The sequence below is a fragment of the Falco biarmicus genome, chromosome 19, assembly GCF_023638135.1.
Source record: "Falco biarmicus isolate bFalBia1 chromosome 19, bFalBia1.pri, whole genome shotgun sequence".
Lineage (NCBI taxonomy): Eukaryota > Metazoa > Chordata > Aves > Falconiformes > Falconidae > Falco > Falco biarmicus.
This window is the reverse complement of record NC_079306.1, coordinates 2,181,479-2,201,861: the sequence shown is the minus strand read 5'-3', so window position 1 is coordinate 2,201,861 and position 20,383 is coordinate 2,181,479. Positions and strand designations below refer to the sequence as shown.

Genomic DNA, 20,383 nt, shown 5'->3' with positions numbered 1-20,383 from the left:
AATGCCCCCCCCCGCCCCCCCCCCCCCCCCAGCACCCCCAGGCCCCTGGGGGCTGCCTGGCCCCCTCACCCCCCTCTGCTCCCCAGGAGGCTGAACGCGCTTTCCGGCACTTGGAGGACATGCAGGACGCCTTTGACTTCTGTTTCAAGTTGCACTACCGGCCAGGTAAGACCCAATCCTGCCCCCCCCGGGGGTAGATGCAGGACAACGCTGCCCTGCCCCCCCCACGCCATGCCCCCCCTGCCCACAGGCGAGGACAGAACCAACGACCCCCAGTACACCCCAGCAGATCCAAGCCCTCCAGGCCAAGCTGCAGATCCTGGACCGGCAGCGGCGGGTGAGGGGGCTGGGGGCTGGGCTGGGGGTGGGGGGGCACAGCCACCCCCCTGCTCTCCCCGCTCAGGCTCCCATCTCTCCCCAGGAGGTGCTGGCTCAGATGCAGCAGCTGCTGGGGCGCAGTGAGACGCTTCGGGACTTCTTGCAGCAGGAGCTGGAGGCCTGGCAGGGAGCGGCAGCAGCGTGCCTGCCTGGGGGCCCCTGTGGACACCCGCCTGCAACCCCTGGAGACCTGGTGGGGCCGGGGTGGGGACAGGGCCCAGGGGATGGGGGCCACAGCCGGCCCTCGCTGAGCTCCGTGCCACCCACAGGTTCACGGAGCTGGGCCAGGGGCTCTTCCAGCTGCTGCAGCTGCTGCGGGCGCTGGGGGACCTGCGGCAGAAGGTGAGCTACGAGCGGGACCCGCTGAAGGCAGAGACCCCCCTCCTGGAGCGGCGGCTGCTGGAGCTGCTCACCTACCTGCTGCGGAGGTGAGTGCGGGGCTGGGGGGCTGGGGGGACCAGGGCTGGGGTAGCCCTGACCCCCCCGGTGCTCCCAGAGCCTTCGTGGTGGAGCAGCAGCCCAGCATGCCCAACGCCTGCAAGCGCCCGCTGGTGCTGCGCACGACCAGCAAGTTCTCAGCCCGTGCTCGCCTGCTCGTCCGCCTCCATGACCGCAACCACCGCATGGAGGCCAAGATCCACATCGACAGGTCAGGACCCCTGGGGTGGGCCCCCCTGCCTGGCCGTGGGAGTCCCTGCACCCCACTCCCCGCTGACTCCTTGTTATCTCTTTCAGGGGACCCCCCCAAGATAAAAGGGTGAGAGCCGAGCGAACGCCGGACACGGTGGGCAGGGCTGCGCCCCCTCCCCGGGGGTCCCGGCCCCCCACCCATGGCCTCCCTGTGCCCCACAGGTTTCGCAAGTTCAACATCCTGACGTCGAGCAGCAAAACCCTCCTGGCAGGGGACTGTCCCCAGGAGGGGCTGGTCTGCGACTTCCAGTACCTCGTAGGGACCCCCACCCAGACCCCTGTGTCCTGCACGGGGCAGGGGAGCGGGGCGAGGACCCTGGCCCAGCCCCAGCCCCCACCCCGGGCTGACCCTCTCCTGCCCCACAGACACTGAAGGAGCAGAAGGACAGCAGGTCGGGCAAGGGCAGCAAAGGCGTCGGCGAGGTGGGTGTGGGGCTGGGGGCTCCGGGGGCGCGGGGGCAGCCGGTGCCTTGCGGTGCTCATGGTGCCACCTCTGCGCAGGGTCCCCTGGTCGTGACCGAGGAGCTGCACCTCATCACCTTCACGCTGGCGTACGCCTACTGCGGGCTGCAGCTGGAGCTGGAGGCGAGGGCTGGGGGCCGGGGGGCTGGGGGGGGGGCGGGGGGGGGCTGGGGGCTGCCAGCCTGACCCCAGCTCCTCCTGCAGACCTCCACGCTGCCCTTCGTCATCATCTCCAACAACAACCAGCTCTCCAGCGCCTGGGCCTCCATCCTCTGGTTCAACATGCTCAGCTGTGACCCCAAGGTGAGCGGGACCCCCCCGGCCCTGTGCCACTCCCCACCACCCCCAACCCTGCTGTCTCCTGCCCTGTCTCCCCCTGCCCTTGTCCTGGTGTCCCATCCCTGTCCCTGCTCCTCGCCCAGTCTCCATCCCAGTGTCCTGGTCCTGGTCCCTGTCCCTGGTCCTTCCCCATGACCTCTCCCTGCTGTTCTTGGTCCCTGTCCCGGTCCCAACCTGTCCCAACCCTGTCCCAACCCTGTGGCCCCGTCCCCAACCTGTCTTGGTGCATGTCCCCATTCCCTGCTCCCCATACCCTGCCCCAGTGCATGTACCTGTCCCCTGTTCCCTGTCCCCATCCTCTGGTCCATGTCCCATCCCCTGTCTCTGTCTCCTGGTCCCAGCCCCAGTGGATGTCCCCCTTCCCTGATCCCTGTCCCCTGCCCTGCTGCATGTCCCCATCCCCTGATCCCTGTCCCATCCATGTCCCCCACCCCAGTGCATGTCCATGTTCACTGGTCCATGTCCCATCCTGGTCCCCTGCCCTGGTGCATGTCCCCATCCCTGCTCACCCCGTCTCCGGCAGGAGCAGCAGTTCTTCTCCGCGCCGCCCCCGGCGCCCTGGCCCCGGCTGGCCGAGGTGCTGAGCTGGCAGTTCGAGAGCGTGGCCGAGCGGGGGCTGAGCAAGGACCACCTCCTCATGCTGGCTGAGAAGCTCTTCGGTAAGGCCGGGTGGAGCCCCTGGTCTCCCGGGGCTGTGCCGGGGCCGTGCCACCCCCCTCACCCTGCTCTTGCCTCAAAGGCTCCAAGGCATCTCCGGAGAGCACCGTGGCCTGGCCCAAGTTCTCCAAGGTGAGTGGTGCCCGTGGCCCCGTCCCCCTGTGACACCACAGCCTCATTCCCCCTGGGCCCAGGCCCCACTATCACCCCCTGGCTCCATCCCCACTATCCCATCCTGGCCCAATGGCTCTGGCCCCCCTTGGCCCCATCCCTGACATCCCTTCTTGGCCCCATGGCTCTGTCCCTGTCCCCACTGTCACCCCCTGGTCCCATGGCCCCATCCTCACCTGTCCCTGTCCCCACCATCTTCCCTTGGCCCATCCCTGCCATCACCCTCTGGCCCCATCCGCACTAGCCCCCCCGGCCACATGGCTCTGTCCCCCGCATCCCCATCCCTGCCATCCTTGGCCCCACCATCACCTCATGGCCCCATGGCCCCATCCCCCCCTGGCCCCATCCCCCTGGCTGTCCCCAGTCCCCCTTGGCCCCATGGCTCTGGCCCTGTCCCCACTGTCACCCCCCTGTCCCTGTCCCCATCATTCCCCCTTGGACTGGTCCCCACCGTCCACCCCCTGGCCCCATCCCCACTAGCCCCCTTGGCCACATGGCCCTGTTCCCCCCCCCGGCTCCTTCCCTGCCATCCCTCCTTGGCTCTATGGCTCTGTCCCCACTGTCACCCCCAGTCCCCATCCCTGCCATCCCCCCTTGGTCCCATGGCTCTGTCCCCCACTGGCACTGTCCCCACTGTCCCCCCCTGGCCCCATCCCACCCCCGTCCCCATCCCTGCCATCCTCCCCTTGGCCCGGTCCCCGCCATCACCCCCTGGCCCCATCCCTGCCATCCCCCCTTGGCCCGGTCCCCGCCATCACCCCCTGGCCCCATGGCCGCATCCCCCCCCGGCCCCCCAGCCCTGGCCCCCCCAGCCCTGCTCACCCCCCATTCTCCCGCAGGATGGTGCCGCCGGCTTCTCCTTCTGGGCCTGGCTGGACGGGATCCTGGGGCTGCTCCAGGAGCACCTCAAGCAGCTCTGGAAGGCTGGGTAGGAGCAGGGCTGGGGGGCCGGGGGAGCCAGGGGCTGCGGGGGGCTGATGGTGTCTCCCCCAGGCTCATCCTGGGCTTTGTGAGTCGGAAGCAAGAGAAGAAGCTGCTGAAGGGGAAGCGGACGGGGACGTTCCTGATCCGCTTCAGCGAGAGCGTCCTGGGGGGGGTCACCTGCACCTGGGTGGAGCACCCCGAGAGTGGTGAGTGTGCCACCCCCCAGGGGTCCAGCCCCTCACCCTGGCCTCAGCCCTGGGCACTGACTCGGGATGCCCCCTCCCCCGCAGGACCCCCCTGCTTTCCGGGCAGTGGTTCCCTATACCACGGCTGAGCTGGAATCCCTGGCGCTGCCCGACATCATCCGCGACTACCAGCTGCTGGTGGAGGAGAACATCCCGGAGAACCCGCTCCAGTTCCTGTACCCCAACATTCCCCGCGATGAGGCTTTTGGGCCCTACTACAGCCAGCGGCAGGAGGGTATGGCGCAGTGACGGCGACGGCAAAGCACGGGGGGAGCACCGGCCACCCACTCTGACCTCTCCTCTCTGTCCCCAGCAAACCTGATGGAGCAGAAGAAATACCTGAACCGGCGCCTCATCCGTGTGTCCTCCAGGTGAGGCAGAGGGATGCCTCGGTCCCTCTGTGGCCCCGGGGGAAGGGGGACCCTCTCACCTGCAGCCTCATATCCCCTGACCCTGACCCCGACCCTGACCCCGACGTGCCATCTCTCCTGCAGGCAGGCAAATGAGTCGTGGCAGACAGAAGAAGAGTTGGTGGCTACCACGGAAAACCTGGAGATGCTGCAGCTGCAGCCCAGTGGCCTGGGGACACAGGAGCCTGGTGGGCTGGCATCACTGCAGCATGGGAGCTCGGGGACACTGCAGCCCAGGGGCTTGGGGACACTGCAGGTCGCATCTGGGAACGTGGGGACGCTGCAGCCCTCAGGCCCAGGGACGGTACAGGTGGTGGCCGCAAGCCCAGAGATGCTGCAGGTCACCTCTGGGAACCTGGGGACACTGCAGCCCTCGAGCCCAGGGACAGTGCAGGTGGTGGCTACAAGCCCAGAGATGCTGCAGGTCACCTCTGGGAACCTGGGGACGCTGCAGCCCTCAAGCCCAGGGACAGTACAGGTGGTGGCCACAAACCTGGGGATGCTGCAGGTCACCTCTGGGAACCTGGGGATGCTGCAAGTGGTGGCTGGGAGCCCGGGGACAATGCAGCCTGGGGTCTCCGTGATGCAGCAGCCAGGGTCCCAAGTCTTGGACCCACCACAGCTGCTGCAGGTGGGATCGGGAGTCTCGGAGCTGCTGCAGCCAGGGATCAGGGACCTGAAGCCACAGCTGGTGTTGCAGGTGGTCCCTGAGGGCCAGGGGATGCTGCAGGTGGGACCCGGGGCCATGGAGCCGCAGCTGGTGTTGCAGCTGGTCTCTGAGGGCCAGGGGCTGCTGCAGGTGGGATCCGAGAACTTGGGGACAATGCAGCCTGTGGCTGGGGACACGGGGATGCTGCAGGTGGGACCAGAGAACTTGGGGACGATGCAGCCGGTGGCTGGGGACACGGGGATGCTGCAGGTGGGATCTGAGAACTTGGGGACGATGCAGCCGGTGGCTGGGGACACGGGGATGCTGCAGGTGGGACCAGAGAACTTGGGGACGATGCAGCCGGTGGCTGGGGACACGGGGGTGCTGCAGGTGGGACCAGAGAACTTGGGGACGATGCAGCCGGTGGCTGGGGACACGGGGGTGCTGCAACCAGTGCCGGGGGCTGTGGAGCTGCTGCCTGTCCCTGAGGGTCAGGGGACATTGCTGGTCCCTGAGGAGCAGGGGACACTGCCACCAGAGCTGAGGGACCTGGAGCCGCTGCCCGGGAGCCTGGATGTGCAGGAGCTCCTGCAGTCCCTGGAGAACGTGCTGCAGCCATGCTCGGGGACGCTGGAGACACTGGAGGCGGCAGAGCTGATGCCCGACATGCTGGAGGCCAGGGACGGGAGGCTGGAGGGGCTGGACCCCGGGCTGGCAGGTGAGTGCCGGGGTCGGGGTGGGGGACAGAGGTGTCCCCTCAGCGCTGACCTCTCCCCATCCCGCAGGCAGTGCCGCGCTCCTGAACCCCCGCGACCCATTCCTGCCGCAGCCTGAGGACACGGCTCTGCCCACCGTCAGCTCCCTCTTCACCACCGACTTCCCCCCACTCCACATCGACGCCAGTGACTTCCAGTGACTCCCCCCGCCCCCCCTGTAAATAAACCCCTTCTTGCCCCAGCTACCTGCGAGCAGACCCGCGTTGCGCCGTAGACAGGGAGCTGCTCCTCTGCTTCCGACCTTTATTAGAAACCCATAAATACCCGAGATAAATAGGGAGCATCACACATAAATAGTCCCTCAGCGGGGAGGGGAATAAATAACAGGGGGGGTCCGCAGGCGGGACGGCCTCAGCGGGGGCTGGCGCTGTGGCTGAAGACGCGGCTCATGATGGTGGTGAAGGACTGGAGCCGTTGGAGTGCCAAGCGTTGCAGCAATGCCCGTGCCCAGGCCTCGCTGGGAGCCATGGTGGGGCGCGGGGGGCGGCCGTGCTCCTGCTGCAGGGAGAGGAGGGTTAGGGGGCCCGAGGCCGCGGTGATGGGCCCCCAGTTCCCCGGCCTTGAGGGGAATGGGCTCCCTCAAGTCTGCCCCGCCCCCCCAGCCCCTCACCTGGACGAGGCCCAGCAGCTGGTCCAGCGTGGACTCCAGCGTGGGCAGGCGGCGGTTGGTGAAGATGTCGGAGCCCAGCAGGACCCGGTAGTGCTGCAGCCCCTGAAGGATCCGCTGCAGGCAGCGCTGTGAGGAGTGGGCTGTGAGCTGGGGACCCCAACACATCCCCTGGCACCCCTGGAAACCCCCGGCATCCCTGGGACCCACAGGCACACCCCCAAGCATCCCTGCAAACCCCGAGCATCCCTGGGACCCCCAGCATCCCTGGGACCCATAGGCACAGCCCCGAGCATCCCTGGGACCCCCAGTATCCCTGGGACCCACAGGCACACCCCTCAGCATCCCTGGGCATGTCAGGTGCATCCCTTAGCATCCCTGGGAACCCCTATCATTCCTGGGACCCACAGGCACAACCGCTAGCACCCCTGGGACCCCCAGCATCCCTGGGAAAACCCATTATCCTAGCGACCCACAGACACACCCCTCAGCATCCCTGGGAACGTCAGGTGCACCCTTCAGCATCCCTGGGACCCCCAGCATCCCTGGGACCATCAGGCATGCCTGGGACCCACAGGTACATCCCTCAGCACCCCTGAGACCCCCTGGCTGTCCCGCCGCGCCCCCCCCCAGCACCCCCCAGCCCCCGGTACCGTGTTGTTGGTGTCCAGGGTGGAGGGGTCACAGGCATCACTGCAGCCGATCCGGGGGGGCCAATTCTTGGGATCCTCCATGCTCAGGTGAATCTCCTCCTGGCAGCAGGGAGTCAGCAGGGTTCCCACCTCCCCCAGCACCCCGCACCCTCGGGGCAACTTCTAGTGCCTGTGGACCCCCGCAGACCCCCGATCACCCCCGTTTTGCCCCTGCCCCTCCCCATCCGCTCACCAGGACTCGATGCGGCTCCTTGATGGTCGCCACCAGCTGCAGCAGATCCCGGGAGAAGTTCCTGCAGGCGGCCCAGTCGGTGCGGGGGGCCGGGACCGGCACCGGCACCGGGGCCGCGGGCGGCGGCAGCAGCAGCGGGAGGCAGAGGCAGAGGCAGAGGTGGTGGAGCGGAGCCATGACCGGTCGGTGCCGCCACCGGCGCTACCACCGGGCTCTTATGGGGCGCCGGCAGGTGGGGAATCCCCGGGGCAGGTGGCACCCGCCCCCCGTTACTGCGAAATCGCCGCCTCCCTCGAAAGCAGAACCGATACCGGGCCGGGGTCCCCGGGCTGCACCCCGCAGCGCCCGGCCCTGCGCCGCACCAGGACGGGACGGGCAGGAAAACCCGGGGCAGTTCCTGGCGGCTCCGCGCCCGGGGGCACCGCGGCGGCAGCGGCACGGCCAGGACCGGGACCCCCGCCCGCTGCACCTGGGCCGCCCCGCCGAGCGCACCGGGGAGCCCGGGCGGGGCGGGACCCCCTCCGGAGCCCGCCGGCGTCTCCCCGGTGTCGCCTTTGTGTGTCCCCAGTGTCCCCCCGGTGTCCCCTTGGTGTGTCCTCGGTGTGTGTGCCCCGATGTCCCCATCTGCCCCCCGGGCGCACGGGGAAACCAGGCTGGGCAGCATCGGCGCAGCAGCTGGCGGCTCCCCGGGGCCTCGGTGCCCCGGCGGGGCTTCCCCCGGCCGCCACCCCTGGGACCCCGGCAGCCCCGGTCCCCGCCGAGCCGGGCCGTGCTGCCCGCGGCGCCGCAATCTCGGCGGCCCCGTCGGGGCGTCTGCGGCGCTTCCCACTCGCGCCCGGCGGGGCTGTCCCCGGCCTTCCCCGGGCACCGGCCGGCGGCCGAGCCCGCTCCGGGGGGTGAGGAGGGTGTCATGTCCCCGGGGGCTTTGGGAGGGGGAGGAGGGGGGTCTCGGGGGGTCCCGGGGCTGGTGGGGCTCAGCACCCTGCGGGGCGCCAAGGGACCCCGTGGGACAGCAGTGGACCCCCGTAGGACACCAGCAAAACCCCGTGGGATGGCAGCGGACTCCCGTGGGACGGCAGGGGACACGGCGGGACACTGCGGGGAATTTGGGGACACAGGGATCCCCCGGGGTGCCGGGGACGCCGCGTGACGCCCGTGGGACACCATGGGAGGCCACGGGGCAGCGCGGGGCCACAGGTGCCGCAGCCGGCGGGCAGCGCCCGAGGGTCTGTGCGGTGCCGGGGGCGGCCGCAGGGGGTCCCGGAGCATTTCACCATCGGAGCTTGCCCAGCCCAGTCTCCCCCCGGGGCCGCACCGCCCCCGCCGCCCCGAGACAGCCGATTTGAGGCATTTTGTCCCTTCCGCCGCGCCGTCCCGCACAGTACCCGCCACAACGTTTAGTCCCGCCTTCCTCAGGCTCTGATTGGTCAGTGCCCGCGACTCCGCGGTGCCATTGGTCCCCCAGTCTCAGGGGCGGGCGGGTTTGCCGGACGGGCGTGAGGGGGGCGCGGTTGTCATAGCGACGGCGGGAGGGGCGGCGGCCCCGGCCCGGCCGTGGCGGCGCAGCGGGACGAGCCCGGGATCGCGGCCCTGGCGGGGCTCTGCCCGCGGCTGCTCGGTACCGGCGGGTGCGGGGCGCTGTGGGTAACGGCGCCGTCGCCCCGGGGCGCGGGGCACTGTGGGATGCTTAGCCGGAGCGCGGGGGGTTGTGGGTAGCGGCCCCGCGCTCGGAGCGCGGCGGGGAGGGCCGGGGCCCTTCAGCGGCCTCCGCCTGGGCCGGGCCTGGGCCCCCCCCGTGCTCTGCCCCGCGCCGTGCCCTGCCCGGCCCCGTGCCCTGCCCGGCCCCGCCCGGCCCCGCCGCTAACGGCCGCGGGCCTGCGGCCGCCGATACCGCCGGTGGGTTCGGTGCCGGCCTGCGGAGATAAGGGAGGTGGGTGCGGAACTGGCCCGGCGCCTCCCGCGGCGGGGGAGGGGGCGGGGCAGGCCGCGGCGGCGAGGTCACCGGGAGCCCTGAGCTCCGGGAGTGGGTCTGACCCGCTGGGGAGGCTGCCCAGTGCCGTGGGGCTGCTGTGGGCTCCTTCCCCCGGTGGCTCCCGGCCGTGACGGGGCTCTGAGTGTGTCCTGGGACGGGACTTTACCGGCCACGCTGCCTGTGTGAGCTGGGTGCTGCCGGTGGCCCTGGCAGGAGCGCTGCACCTTACACTCACTGGAGATTCCAGCCGCTTTTTCCATCCCTCGGAGTCACCGGGCCTCTGCCGCCGATTCTAAGAATTGGGAGGCCCTGGTGTTTCTGACTGACCGACCTAGTTCCTTTTCTGTTTCAAAGGGAGACGCTGGTTTTCACCATGAATTTTGAAGGTCTCAACCCCTCCCTTGCTGAGTATGCGCCCCCCCTCCACCCCGCGCTGGACCCTGTCCTGGACCCCCATCTCAACCCCAGCTTGCTGCAGAACGTGGAGCTGGATCCTGAGGGGGTGCCTTTAGAGGGTATCGCGGTGCCGGACTCTGTGCACCTCATGGAGGGCATGTACAGCGAGCTGCACACCGCCGTCTCCGAAGTGGGAGTGCCTGTCTCTGTCTCCCATTTTGACCTGCACGAAGAGATGCTGTGGGTTGGGAACCACGGGGTAGGTGCCCACTCTGGGAGCGGGGCAGGGAGGGTTGCAGCCCGAGCTGGGCTGGCTGCACCGTTCTCACAACCCTGGGGATGAGTGGGCTGTGGGGGGAGAGCAGCTCGGCGTGGGGCTGAGCTGGAGAGTCCTGCTCAAGCGGGTTGTGCTGCACCAGTGCAGAGCTTCTGCCTGGAGCTGGTTGATGTGTCTCGGAGCATGAGCCTCTTGGTGCTTCTCAAGTAACTTTGCTTCCCTGATGTGTGGGAGCTTTTAGGTTGTTATTAGTGCCTGCATGTGTTTGCCTGAAAGGGAAAAGGCTGAGCAGTCTTCCTTGGTTTGGGGCACACAGTGGGGCAGGAAGACCCCTGTAGGCTGGCCAGGCTGTGAGGTGACCGATAGCCTGCCTGCACCTGGGAGCTGGCGCAGGGCAAAGCAGCCTTTGCCTGGATTGCATCCAAGTGAAGCTGGGGCAGGTCTTGACAAGCCTGTCCCCGGCTGGTTTTAGGGTCACGCCACCTCTTTCTTTGGCCCAACGCTGGAGCGATACTCCTCCTTCCAAGTGAACAGCAATGACGACATCCGCCAGATCCAGAGCCTGGAGAACGGTGTCCTTTTCCTGACCAAAACCAACCTGAAATACATGTCACGGGGAGGCCTCATCATTTTTGACTACCTGTGAGTGCCTTCCCCTGGCAGTAGGTGGCTTGTGCCGGCCCCATGAGCTGCCCCTGTGCCCAGGGGAGATGGTCCCGGCCCCTCTGCCAGCTTGTGAAGGCTGGATGTGGGGGAGGGCGAGGGCAGATCCTCCACCCCCTTCCCTGCTGCCTCCCCAAGCTGGGCAGGAGTGTGAGGGCTGTCCTCTCCCCTCTCCCTCAGCATGGACGAGTCTGAGGACATGCACAGTCTCCTGCTGACAGACAACAGCACGCTGCTCGTTGGTGGGCTGCAGAACCATGTAATCGAGATAGACCTCAACACCGTCCAGGAGACACAGAAGGTACAGCCGGGCTGGAGGCTGCTCCCTGGTGCAGGGAGGTGCTTGGTTCTGGGGCTCAGCCCTGCTCATGCTGCCCTTCTGCCTCCTTCCCAGTATACCGTGGAGGTTCCTGGCATCACCATCATGAGGCAATCAAACCGCTTCTTTTTCTGTGGGCACACTTCGGGGAAGGTAACACCAACCTCATCCAACCTGGCAGCCCTGCTGGTGCTTGGCTTCTCTCTGGGATGCCCTGGCGCTGGTGTCCAGCTTCTCCCAGAGCTCAAGGGGCTCCCGAGTAGCCGGCAGCTGCCTGCATGGCACCCAGCACCCCTGTCTTGCCCTCCCAGGTCTCTCTGCGCGATCTGCGCACGTTTGTGGTAGAGCATGAATTTGACGCGTACTCGGGCAGCTTGTCTGATTTTGATGTCCACGGGAACCTGCTGGTGACCTGCGGCTTCTCCAGCCGAATGAACGGCCTCGCCTGTGACCGCTTCCTGAAGGTGTACGACCTGCGCATGATGCGGGCCACCACCCCGCTGCAGGTCCACATCGATCCCTTCTTCCTCCGCTTCATCCCCACCTACACCTCCCGCCTGGCCATCATCTCCCAGACAGGTGGGCGAAGCTGCATCCCCCACCCGGCTGGGTTCCGCTCCCTGGGCGAGAGCTGGGCGACGCTCGCGGCATCCCACAGGTTCGGGGTCACATCTCAGTGGGATAGAGTTGGCTGAGCGCTCTTGACCTGCACCCAGCCGGTTCAAATGCCCCCATAAGCAAGAGGCGTGCTGGGTCGCCGTGTGCCGGCTGCCCACCTGCTCCCTGGTGCCACGTTGCTCTGACCCTCTCGTGCAGGTCAGTGCCAGTTCTGCGAGCCCACCGGCCTCGCCAACCCTGCTGACATCTTCCACGTGAACACCGTTGGGCCCCTGATCATGACCTTCGACGTCTCCGCCAGCAAACAGGCGCTGGCCTTTGGTGACTCGGAGGGATGTGTCCACCTCTGGGCTGACTCCCCCGAGGTCACCTTCAACACCTACTCCCGAGAGACTGACTTTGCCTTGCCCTGCATCGTGGACACGCTGCCCCACTTGGACTGGAATCAGGACCTTGTACCACTCTCGCTTATCCCCGTGCCACTGACTAGCGACACCCTGCTCTCCGACTGGCCCGCTGCAAACTCTGCCCCGGCACCCCGGTAATTTACCAGCAAAAACCAGCACAGGAAAGCTGGCCCTGGCAGAGTTCCTCTCCCTCCCCTGGGTCCCCTCGGGAGCAGGAGAGCGGCTCTGTTGCTCCCCCTGGTCGTGTCCCCCCCCCCCCCCCCCCCCCCCCGCCCCAGTGTCCCCCCTCTTGTGGCTGGTGCCGCCCTTCCTGGTCACGTGCCCTGCGAAATGCAAGACAAGTTCCCCATGGTGGAGCTTAACTGCTGAGGTGCGGTGACCGGGCAGGTCTGAAGACAGTTGGGTACGGTCTTCCCAGTGGGGAGATCCCAGTGGGATCCTGGCTGCATCCTGCCTGTGTGAAAACTCTGTTTTTCCTCTGCCTGAGCCCTATCCCAAACACGCCCGCGCCCAGCGCTGCTGCTGTGTTTTGGTGTAGCCCAAGTGTTTTTCTTGCCGTGGAAGATGAACCTGAGGGAAGGACTGAGTGGGGAAACCCCTCGTGACCCACTGGTGGGTCTCTGAGCGCACCTAGCAAGGCCCTGGGTTAAACGCTGCCGCCAAACCGAGCAGCCTCCGAGTCGCAGTGTGTTTTGCAGGCGAGCCCCTCCGGTAGATCCCGAGATTTTGCGCACCATGAAGAAAGTGGGGTTCATCGGTTACGCCCCAAACCCAAGGACCAAGCTCCGCAACCAGGTACCCGCTCTCAGGAGGGGGTTGCGTGGGGCGTGGGGTACCTCTACCGGCAGCAGGGGTCTGCAGTTCTGGGAGGGATGGAATTCTTCCTGCGTGCTGAACGATCTCGGAGCTTTCCACAGGGATGAGGGACAGGGCTGAGATGAAATTCTCTGGCTGGGGGTGTTGCAGGGGGCAGGTGTAGAGTTTAGAGGCAACAGCTTTTCTTGAGCAGCGTCGGCAGGTGAGCCAGCCCTGGGGGAGGGCTGGGGTCTCCCCCTTGGGCCAGAATCCCGGTTCTATCGATAGCTCGCTCTGTGGTAGGAAAGAGTTGAGCTGTCCGGTTTGGAGGTTTATGGCACGTCCCTTGCCCTTGGGAAAACACTGCTGTGTTTTGCCCTTGCCCGCAGCACCACTGTAGTTTCCCACAGTGACAAGTCCCTTGTGAGAGGGAAGGTGTGGAGGCCTGGTGCAGGTTGAGGGAGGGCCCTCCTCCTTTTGGTTTATTCCTTTGCTCGTTCAGGGTGGCAGGAAAGCCCAGGACTTGCTTGTTTCAGTACATGGGACTTCTCTCCTCACCAGGGTTGAGCCGCTTTTTCCTTTTCTTCCCCCTTGCAGATTCCCTATCGGTTAAAAGAGACGGACAATGAGTTTGACAGCTTCAGCCAAGTCCCCGAGTCCCCAATCGGGCGGGAAGAGGAGCCACACCTCTACATGGTGGCCAAGAAGTACAGGAAGGTAGTGGCCTTCTGGGGCCCAGTGGGAGGCTAGCTGGGAGTCCCTGGGCTGGGCTTGTCTGCGGCCAAGGACACGCATGGGTCCAGGCACCTGCCCTTGTCTCCGTGGGGAGCACCTAGGTGTTGTGCCGCTGTCCCCTGCCGTGGGAGGGTGTCCCTTTAACACATCATGTCTCTGCTTAGGTCACGATCAAATACTCCAAGCTGGGGCTGGAAGACTTTGACTTCAAGCATTACAACAAGACGCTGTTTGCGGGCCTGGAGCCCCATATCCCAAACGCCTACTGCAACTGCATGATCCAGGTGGGAGATGCCCCAGCCCTGCCCAGCCCACCGCGACCCCTGGCACCTCCCCTGACTGCTCTGTCTCGGGCAGGTGCTATATTTCTTGGAGCCAGTTCGCTGCCTTGTCCAGAACCACCTGTGCCAGAAGGAGTTCTGCCTGGGCTGCGAGCTGGGCTTGCTCTTCCACATGCTGGACCTGTCCCGAGGAGACCCCTGCCAGGTCCGTGGTGAGCCCAGGCGTGACGTGAGGCCGGCAGGCTGGGGGTTAGAGAGATCACAGAGGAGCAGGATCTGGGTGGTGCCAGGTCCTGGGGTGATGGCATCAGACAGCATGGAAACTCCTGTCACTTGACCTCGGTGACATACCACTCTTGCCCCATCCCCAGGGAAGCAACTTTTTGCGGGCTTTCCGTACAATCCCAGAGGCTTCAGCGCTGGGGCTGATCCTGGCTGACTCGGACGAAGCCACAGGGAAGGTGAACCTGGGGCGGCTGATTCAGAGCTGGAACCGTTTCATCCTTACTCAACTGCACCAGGAAACCCAGGAGCAGGAGGGACCACAGGCGTATCGGGGGGCTGGCAGCAGGTAAGTCCCTAGCCTGGGGACAGGGCAGGGAACAACCACACCAGGGAGGGGGGCTGGCTCCCAGCGGCCCCATCCATCACTCAAGAAGGAACTTTCTTGCCACTTACGCCTGCCACTGAGGAACGCTGCATGGGAACACGTGGAGCTGCAGGCTCCCATATGGCAGGGTTTGAACCCTGGGCTGAACCTCTGTCCCCCCTAAGCCCAGCTTGGGGGGGGTCGGGGCTGCACGGAGGGCACTGGCTCCAGAAGCCGTATGGCTGATTCCCCAAGAGCTGCTGGAATTTGGGTGCTGGCCCTGAACGGCCCTTGTGCAGCCCAAGATGTTTGGGTCCCCAGCGCTCAGCCCACAGTATCAGCCAGCTCTGCTCCGCAGGGATTGCTGGGATCCTGCTAACCCCGGTACTCTTTTTTTCTCCAGCAGCTTTGGGTCCTCGGGGGACTCGGTTATCGGGCAGCTGTTCAGCTGTGAGATGGAGAACTGCAGCATGTGTCGCTGTGGCAAGGAAACGGTCCGCGTGTCCTCCACGCTGCTCTTTACCCTCTCCTACCCCGAGAGCACTGGTAAGAGGCGGGGGTGGGCAGGGCAGGGCAGGGCCTGGTGTGTTTTAACGCTGCTGCATTTCTGTGGCCAGGCGGGGTTTGTCGTCCGTATTAATGAGCTGTGACTTTACCAGGTGATAGACACCTGCTGTGAGGAGCTACTGCAGTGGTCCGTCCTGGGCTGCGGCAGACCCAGCAGCCAAGGTCTAGGGATGGGTTTCCAACCAGCCGAGCTTTTGGCTACAGAAAAGCAGATTTGGGGGTTGACCTTCTCGCTGGTGGTTGTGAGGAAAACCCCAGAGGTTTGGCTGAGCTAAGTTGGTAAAGATTTGTGTGCGGAAGGTGACGTTATTCTCCTTTCTCCCTTCAGAAAAACCAGTCAAAGATTATGAGTTTGCTCAAATTTTAAAGCGAAGCATCTGCTTGGAGCAGAACACGCAAGCCTGGTGTGAGAACTGTGAGAAGTACCAGCCCACGGTGAGCCCAGGAGCGGGGTGCGAGCGTGTCACACCTCTCAGGCTGTAAGGGCAGGTGGGAGAAGGGTATAAGCACCCTGTGCCACCGGCTGAGTCGGGGCAGTTTCTCCATTAGTCAGTGGGGAACCTCCTGAGTGGATGCCGGAGATTCGGTTCCTGGCCTGGATGGCAAGCTGGAATGGCGTGGGGTATTTCCTGGGCTGTTTGAACACTGGAATGTGTCTCGCAGGTCATGGGGATCCCAGCCCAATCCCCCTGGGGTTGGGGGCAGAGGGAAAACACCCCAGGAGCTGAGCACACCTGCTCTTGCAGCACCCCTAGCTACCAGGAACCCAGCCAGGCAGTGGGGAGGAGGCTCCGCAAGCGAAGGCGTTGGAGGAGGGAAGAGGGTAGCCCGTGCCAAATCTGGTTTTGAGCCTCTCCAGGGCTCTCGGTGCTGCCCAGTTTCCATCCAGTTTCCATTTCCTACTCTCCCTGCAGGTCCAGACCCGGAACATCCGCTGCCTGCCGGACGTCCTGGTCATTAACTGTGAGGTGAACAGCTCCAAGGAGGCAGATTTCTGGAAGACACAGGCTGAGGTGGGGGAGACACTTCGGGGCAGAAGCAGGCTTGTTCTCCCTGGCATATGGGGGTTGCTGCGTGTCCAGTTCTGCCGGAGGTGTTTTCACTCTGATCGCGCTGTCTCTAACAGTCTCTTGCTCTCCACCTGAGCATCACCCTACTTTGCTCACAAAGGACGCGGTGGTATTTGGTCACGCTTGTAGCGTGAGCCGTGCGTTTGGAGTTGGAAAAGACAAGATCTGCCATGACAAAGCTGACGGGACTGCAGTAGAGCCGCTCTTGCATTCCCCCAGGCCCCCAGGACCTAGGAGCAGCAAGGCAGTGCCTGCTTCCCAGAACACGAGCCCAGCAGAGAGCGGGCGGACAGTTGGGTTTCCCTCGCTGTCTTTTTTTCCTTGTCACCGGCTTTAAAGTCCTTGTCTTTTCCCCACTTCTGGCCTGGCTGTCACCCACGTGTTCCCAAGCCCAGCCTGTCACTCCGCGCTGACGCTTGCCTGTGTTTCGTTGCCAGTATGCCTTTCAGAGAGCCATGATGAAGAGAGGAGGCTTTGAGATCACCAAAGGAAAAGAAATCTCTCTTGGAGAGTGGTAGGTGACCCTTCCTGGGGTGGCGACTCTGAGCAGTGACACTTTCTGCGTTGTTCTCTGGGCCTTGGAGAGCTCAGGGCTATTTCTTGTCTGATAATCTGATAATCCACCTGTCTGTAGCTGCCCTCGGGCTCTGAACTGGAACAGTCTCGTTGCTTCTCTGAGACTGTGACCCTGTATGGGTGCTCTGCGCAGCATCTCCTTCAGATACCGCTTGTGGTCCACCTTGTGCCCCACTTCTGAGCCCCCAGCCCTCATCCCCCTTCCCTTTTCAGACCGACAAAAGACCCAGAAGCATGTAGAGCCCTTTCTGGCCAACTTCAGCTGACCACCTTTCCCAGGGTCCTGCTCTAGGCCGGTGTGGGGAAGTGGTGCAGCTGTGGCTTCCCCATCTGCCCTGCAGAAGGTTTAGGAATGGGTGGGCGAGTGGACGGGTGGGATGGTGGGAATCCTGCCCCGGAGAAGTTGGCCTGGATGACGTCTTGTGGCTCCCTTTGACTCAACTTTCCATGATTCCCCATGCAGGAAGGAGCTGGGGAACCCTGACACGGGGCATTCGTATCCTTCTGTGGAGGAACTGAAGAACATTTGGATCCCTCACGCCATCAAGATGAGGCTCACCAAGAGCAAGGAGCTCGATGTCTGCAACTGGAGTGAGACCGATGAGGTAAAGGCTGACGAGATCCCTCTAGGACTACGTGGTTGTGTGCACGTGGGGCTGTGGGAGCAGAACCGCTTCAGAACCACTTTCTGCTGAGTGTGTTTGGGCGAGAGATGACGAGGCTGTCTCAGAGACACCTCAGGCGGGGGTGGAAACCTCCGGGCTGCTGGTGAGACGGCATATCCGAGCTCTGGGGTCTGGGTTGGAGGCCTGGCAGACAGCCGAGAGCTCGGACATTTCCTCCTGCAGCTGAGCCCAACTGATGACCCCGAGTCCGTGTACATCTACGATCTCATGGCCACTGTTGTCCACATCCTGGATTCCCGCACGGGGGGCAGCCTGGTGGGGCACATCAAGGTGGGAGAGACCTACCACCAACGGAAGGAGGTGAGAAGCCCTGCGGGATGGGTGCTCTCCCACCCACAGCCACCAGACCCACAGGCTGCTGAGAGCAGCCCTGCTTCCCCGGCGTCCTGCCTTGCCAAAGGCTTCTCGCCCACGGCGTGCTGGGGGATCGGGTTGTTTAATGGGAACCGTTCCTGGGTCCCTGAGCCAAACGTTGAGCGTCTGGCTGAGCGTGCTAGGCAGCCCTCACAGCCAGGAGCCGCTCAGGCACCTTGCGGGCAGGGAAGGGCTGGAGGAGCACTCTTCCCACACTCACTCAGGCTGGTTCCTCCTGGTGACGGGCACGTTGCCAGCTTGTCCTTGTGTTTCCAGGTAAGGGCTGGGACATCCTCGCCCTGCCCGAGAAAAGGGGGCTGGTCTGGGCAGTCCTTGTCTGGTGGAGATGCCCAAGCCAGGAGTTCCCAGAGTGTGTCAAGGCTGCATCCCTGTCTCTTATCTGTTGCATCTCCGTGGAGTTTTGGTTAGGAGTCGGGCAGAGACTGTGCCTGTCCAGCCCGAGGGCTTCAAGTACGTGTGGTCACCACCCAGGCCGGCAGGGATTTCCCCACCGTGTCCCAGGAAGGGCGGGAGTTCCCACATGGCATTGTCACACCCCCCTTTCCCTGGTAATTGGGTGGAGGAGTCATTGCATTTGCCTGGGGGGGGGGGGCCCTAAGGCCTGTACCTCTCCCCCCAGGGAGTCACACACCAGCAGTGGTACCTCTTCAATGACTTCCTCATCGAGCCAGTGGATAAGGTGAGCACTCGGGGCTGTCGAGGCAGCGGGGACCCCACTGGGGGGGTTCCTGCTGCTCACGGGAGCACCCCACACCAGGCTGTCCCTGCACTGACCCCCCCCCCCCCCTCCCCCACAGTGCGAGGCGGTGCAGTTTGACATGAGCTGGAAGGTGCCAGCTATCCTCTACTACGCCCGGAGGAACCTCAACGCCAAGTACAACCTCGTCAGTGAGTGTCTGGGGTGGAAGTGGTGGCGTGGCCAGTGGTGGCGGCTCGTGGCTCATCTCCCTTCCCCTTTTCCTGCAGTCAAGAACCCCATCGAAGCCAGTGTGCTGCTGGCGGAGGCCTCCCTGGCTCGCAAGCAGCGCAAGTGCCACGCCACCTTCATCCCCCTCATGTTGAGTGAAATGCCGCAGGCGGGCGACCTGGTGGGGCTGGACGCCGAGTTTGTCACGCTGAATGAGGTCAGGCCTCCCCGCGCTGGGGGCTGGGGGGCCGGGGCACCCTCTGGGTGCTGTCGGTCACCCCGCTGTCCTCACCCACGGCAGGAGGAGGCCGAGCTGCGCAGTGACGGGACCAAATCCACCATCAAGCCCAGCCAGATGTCAGTGGCCAGGATCACGTGTGTGCGCGGGCAGGGTCCCAACGAGGGCATCCCCTTCATCGATGACTACATCTCCACCCAAGAGCAGGTACGGGGCTCCCGCCTGGCTTCGCACAGCTCCTCAGCCCCACAGGGAGGACATGGACCCACTCTGCCTCCCGCTCCACGGAGGGGCACCTGTAATAATGACGGTGCCCTCCGTGGGATGCTGGCAGGGGAATCGGGGAGGGGGCAGCCCCCCACGGCTGCCCCCCGGCCCTCCCAGCCACACCTCCACAGGCCTTGGGCTCTGCAGGTGGTGGATTACCTGACCCAGTACTCGGGGATCAAGCCGGGAGACCTGGATGCCAAGATCTCCTCCAAGCACCTCACTACTCTCAAATCCACCTACCTGAAATTGCGCTTCCTCATCGATGTGGGAGTCAAGTTCGTGGGCCATGGGCTGCAGAAGGACTTCCGTGTCATCAACCTGATGGTGACAGTGCTGAGCCCCCCTCCCTCAGCCCGGCCATGAGGGTCTCGGGGTGCGGCCGGGAGGTGGGGGCAGTGCTGGGGCTTGCCCCCCCGCGGTGGCCCTGGCAGCAGGACCCTCTCCGCTTTCCAGGTGCCCAAAGACCAGGTGATTGACACTGTCTACCTGTTCCACATCCCGAGGAAGAGGATGATTTCCCTGCGCTTCCTCGCCTGGTACTTCCTGGGTCAGTGGCTGAACCCTTGGATCTGGGAGGGATGGGAGTGGGGGCAGATCCCCCCTCCCCAGGGGTCCCTGCCAGCCCCCTCCCTGACTGGGGGTTGTCCCCGCAGACCTGAAGATCCAGGGGGAGACCCACGATAGCATCGAGGACGCGCGCACGGCGCTGCAGCTCTACCGCAAGTACCTGGAGCTGAGCCCGCAGGGCGCCGAGCCCGAGGATTTCCGCAAGGTGCTCAAGGGTCTCTACGAGAAGGGACGCAAGATGGACTGGAAGGTGCCGGAGCCCGACAGCCAGAGCAGCCCCAAGCGTAAGGCACCGCCGCAGCCCCCCCGTGCCCCGCCGCCCCCCTCCCCGCCCCCCCCCCTCACCCCACTTTCTCTCCGGCAGATGGGGCCGTGTACCCCCCGGTGCTGGCCCTGTGAGCGGACCCCCTGGCCCCCAGCGAGGAGCAGCCCTGGGACCCCCCCGCGGGAGGCGGACACGTGTGGAACTGGAAGGAACCAGCAGCGGGGACGGGGCTGTCCCCGACCCTGCCCAACAACCCCCCCCCCCCCCCCCCCCCTTCCCGGGCCTCCCCGGGGCCCGGTGCCCCGGGCTTCCCTCTCCCTGCCGGTACCGGGAATCACTGACCCCCCCACCTCGCCCGCCGGCCCGGGCGCCTTCATAAAGCAACCTCGGACACCCGTGCCGCCGTCTGCTCCTTGGGTTCGGGACCGGCACCGGGGAAAGGGCGCGGAAGAGCTGGACCCCGAGTGGGGACATGGCGGGGAGGACCCGGGAGCCGGGAGCGGGGCTGCGATGGGGAGGACCCGGGCCCTGGGCGGGGCTGGCCCCGGGAGTGGAGCCGGGAGCGGGGACGCGGCGGGGGAGGACCCGGGCCCCGGGCGGGAGTGGAGCCGGGAGGC

At 65.4% G+C, this 20,383-nt stretch overlaps 3 protein-coding genes across 5 annotated transcripts; 2 read left to right on the top strand and 1 right to left on the bottom strand.

Annotated features, from left to right (window-relative positions):
* Window positions 1–80: 80 nt before the first annotated feature.
* STAT2 (signal transducer and activator of transcription 2) lies at window positions 81–5,891 on the top strand (the record flags this gene model as incomplete). Its single annotated transcript, XM_056322040.1, is given in 20 exon segments — window positions 81–165; window positions 251–279; window positions 281–337; window positions 422–505; window positions 507–571; window positions 648–806; window positions 875–1,028; window positions 1,116–1,135; window positions 1,231–1,324; window positions 1,435–1,491; window positions 1,570–1,653; window positions 1,735–1,833; window positions 2,393–2,528; window positions 2,609–2,658; window positions 3,537–3,625; window positions 3,691–3,835; window positions 3,912–4,101; window positions 4,180–4,237; window positions 4,361–5,643; window positions 5,711–5,891. Coding segments are annotated over 20 exon segments (3,069 nt in total), but the record flags the coding sequence as incomplete, so codon positions are not given.
* Window positions 5,892–5,903: 12 nt separating this feature from the next.
* IL23A (interleukin 23 subunit alpha) lies at window positions 5,904–7,751 on the bottom strand. Its single transcript, XM_056322039.1, has 4 exons — window positions 7,194–7,751; window positions 6,962–7,060; window positions 6,312–6,437; window positions 5,904–6,199 (listed from the first exon to the last, which is right to left on the bottom strand). Exons 1-4 carry the CDS (start codon window positions 7,368–7,370, stop codon window positions 6,053–6,055), a joined length of 549 nt encoding a protein of 182 aa, XP_056178014.1. The 5' UTR covers window positions 7,371–7,751; the 3' UTR covers window positions 5,904–6,052.
* Window positions 7,752–8,691: 940 nt separating this feature from the next.
* On the top strand, window positions 8,692–20,164 carry PAN2 (poly(A) specific ribonuclease subunit PAN2). 3 transcript variants are annotated; one of them, XM_056322033.1, is made up of 26 exons: window positions 8,692–8,811; window positions 9,520–9,820; window positions 10,311–10,480; window positions 10,682–10,802; window positions 10,896–10,973; window positions 11,132–11,399; window positions 11,637–11,979; window positions 12,544–12,640; window positions 13,238–13,357; window positions 13,540–13,659; window positions 13,733–13,861; window positions 14,028–14,227; window positions 14,649–14,791; window positions 15,141–15,247; window positions 15,727–15,825; window positions 16,320–16,396; window positions 16,922–17,063; window positions 17,307–17,444; window positions 18,139–18,198; window positions 18,317–18,407; window positions 18,486–18,643; window positions 18,728–18,871; window positions 19,079–19,258; window positions 19,388–19,481; window positions 19,588–19,785; window positions 19,866–20,164. In XM_056322033.1, the coding sequence occupies exons 2-26, from the start codon at window positions 9,539–9,541 to the stop codon at window positions 19,898–19,900; spliced, it is 3,594 nt and encodes a 1,197-aa protein (XP_056178008.1). In that variant the 5' UTR covers window positions 8,692–8,811; window positions 9,520–9,538; the 3' UTR covers window positions 19,901–20,164. The 3 variants fall into 3 exon arrangements, with proteins under 3 accessions (XP_056178008.1, XP_056178009.1, XP_056178007.1); XM_056322034.1 differs by lacking the exon at window positions 8,692–8,811 and adding an exon at window positions 8,859–9,123 and having other exon boundaries at window positions 14,652–14,791; XM_056322032.1 differs by lacking the exon at window positions 8,692–8,811 and adding an exon at window positions 8,859–9,123.
* The last annotated feature ends 219 nt before the right edge of the window (window positions 20,165–20,383 follow it).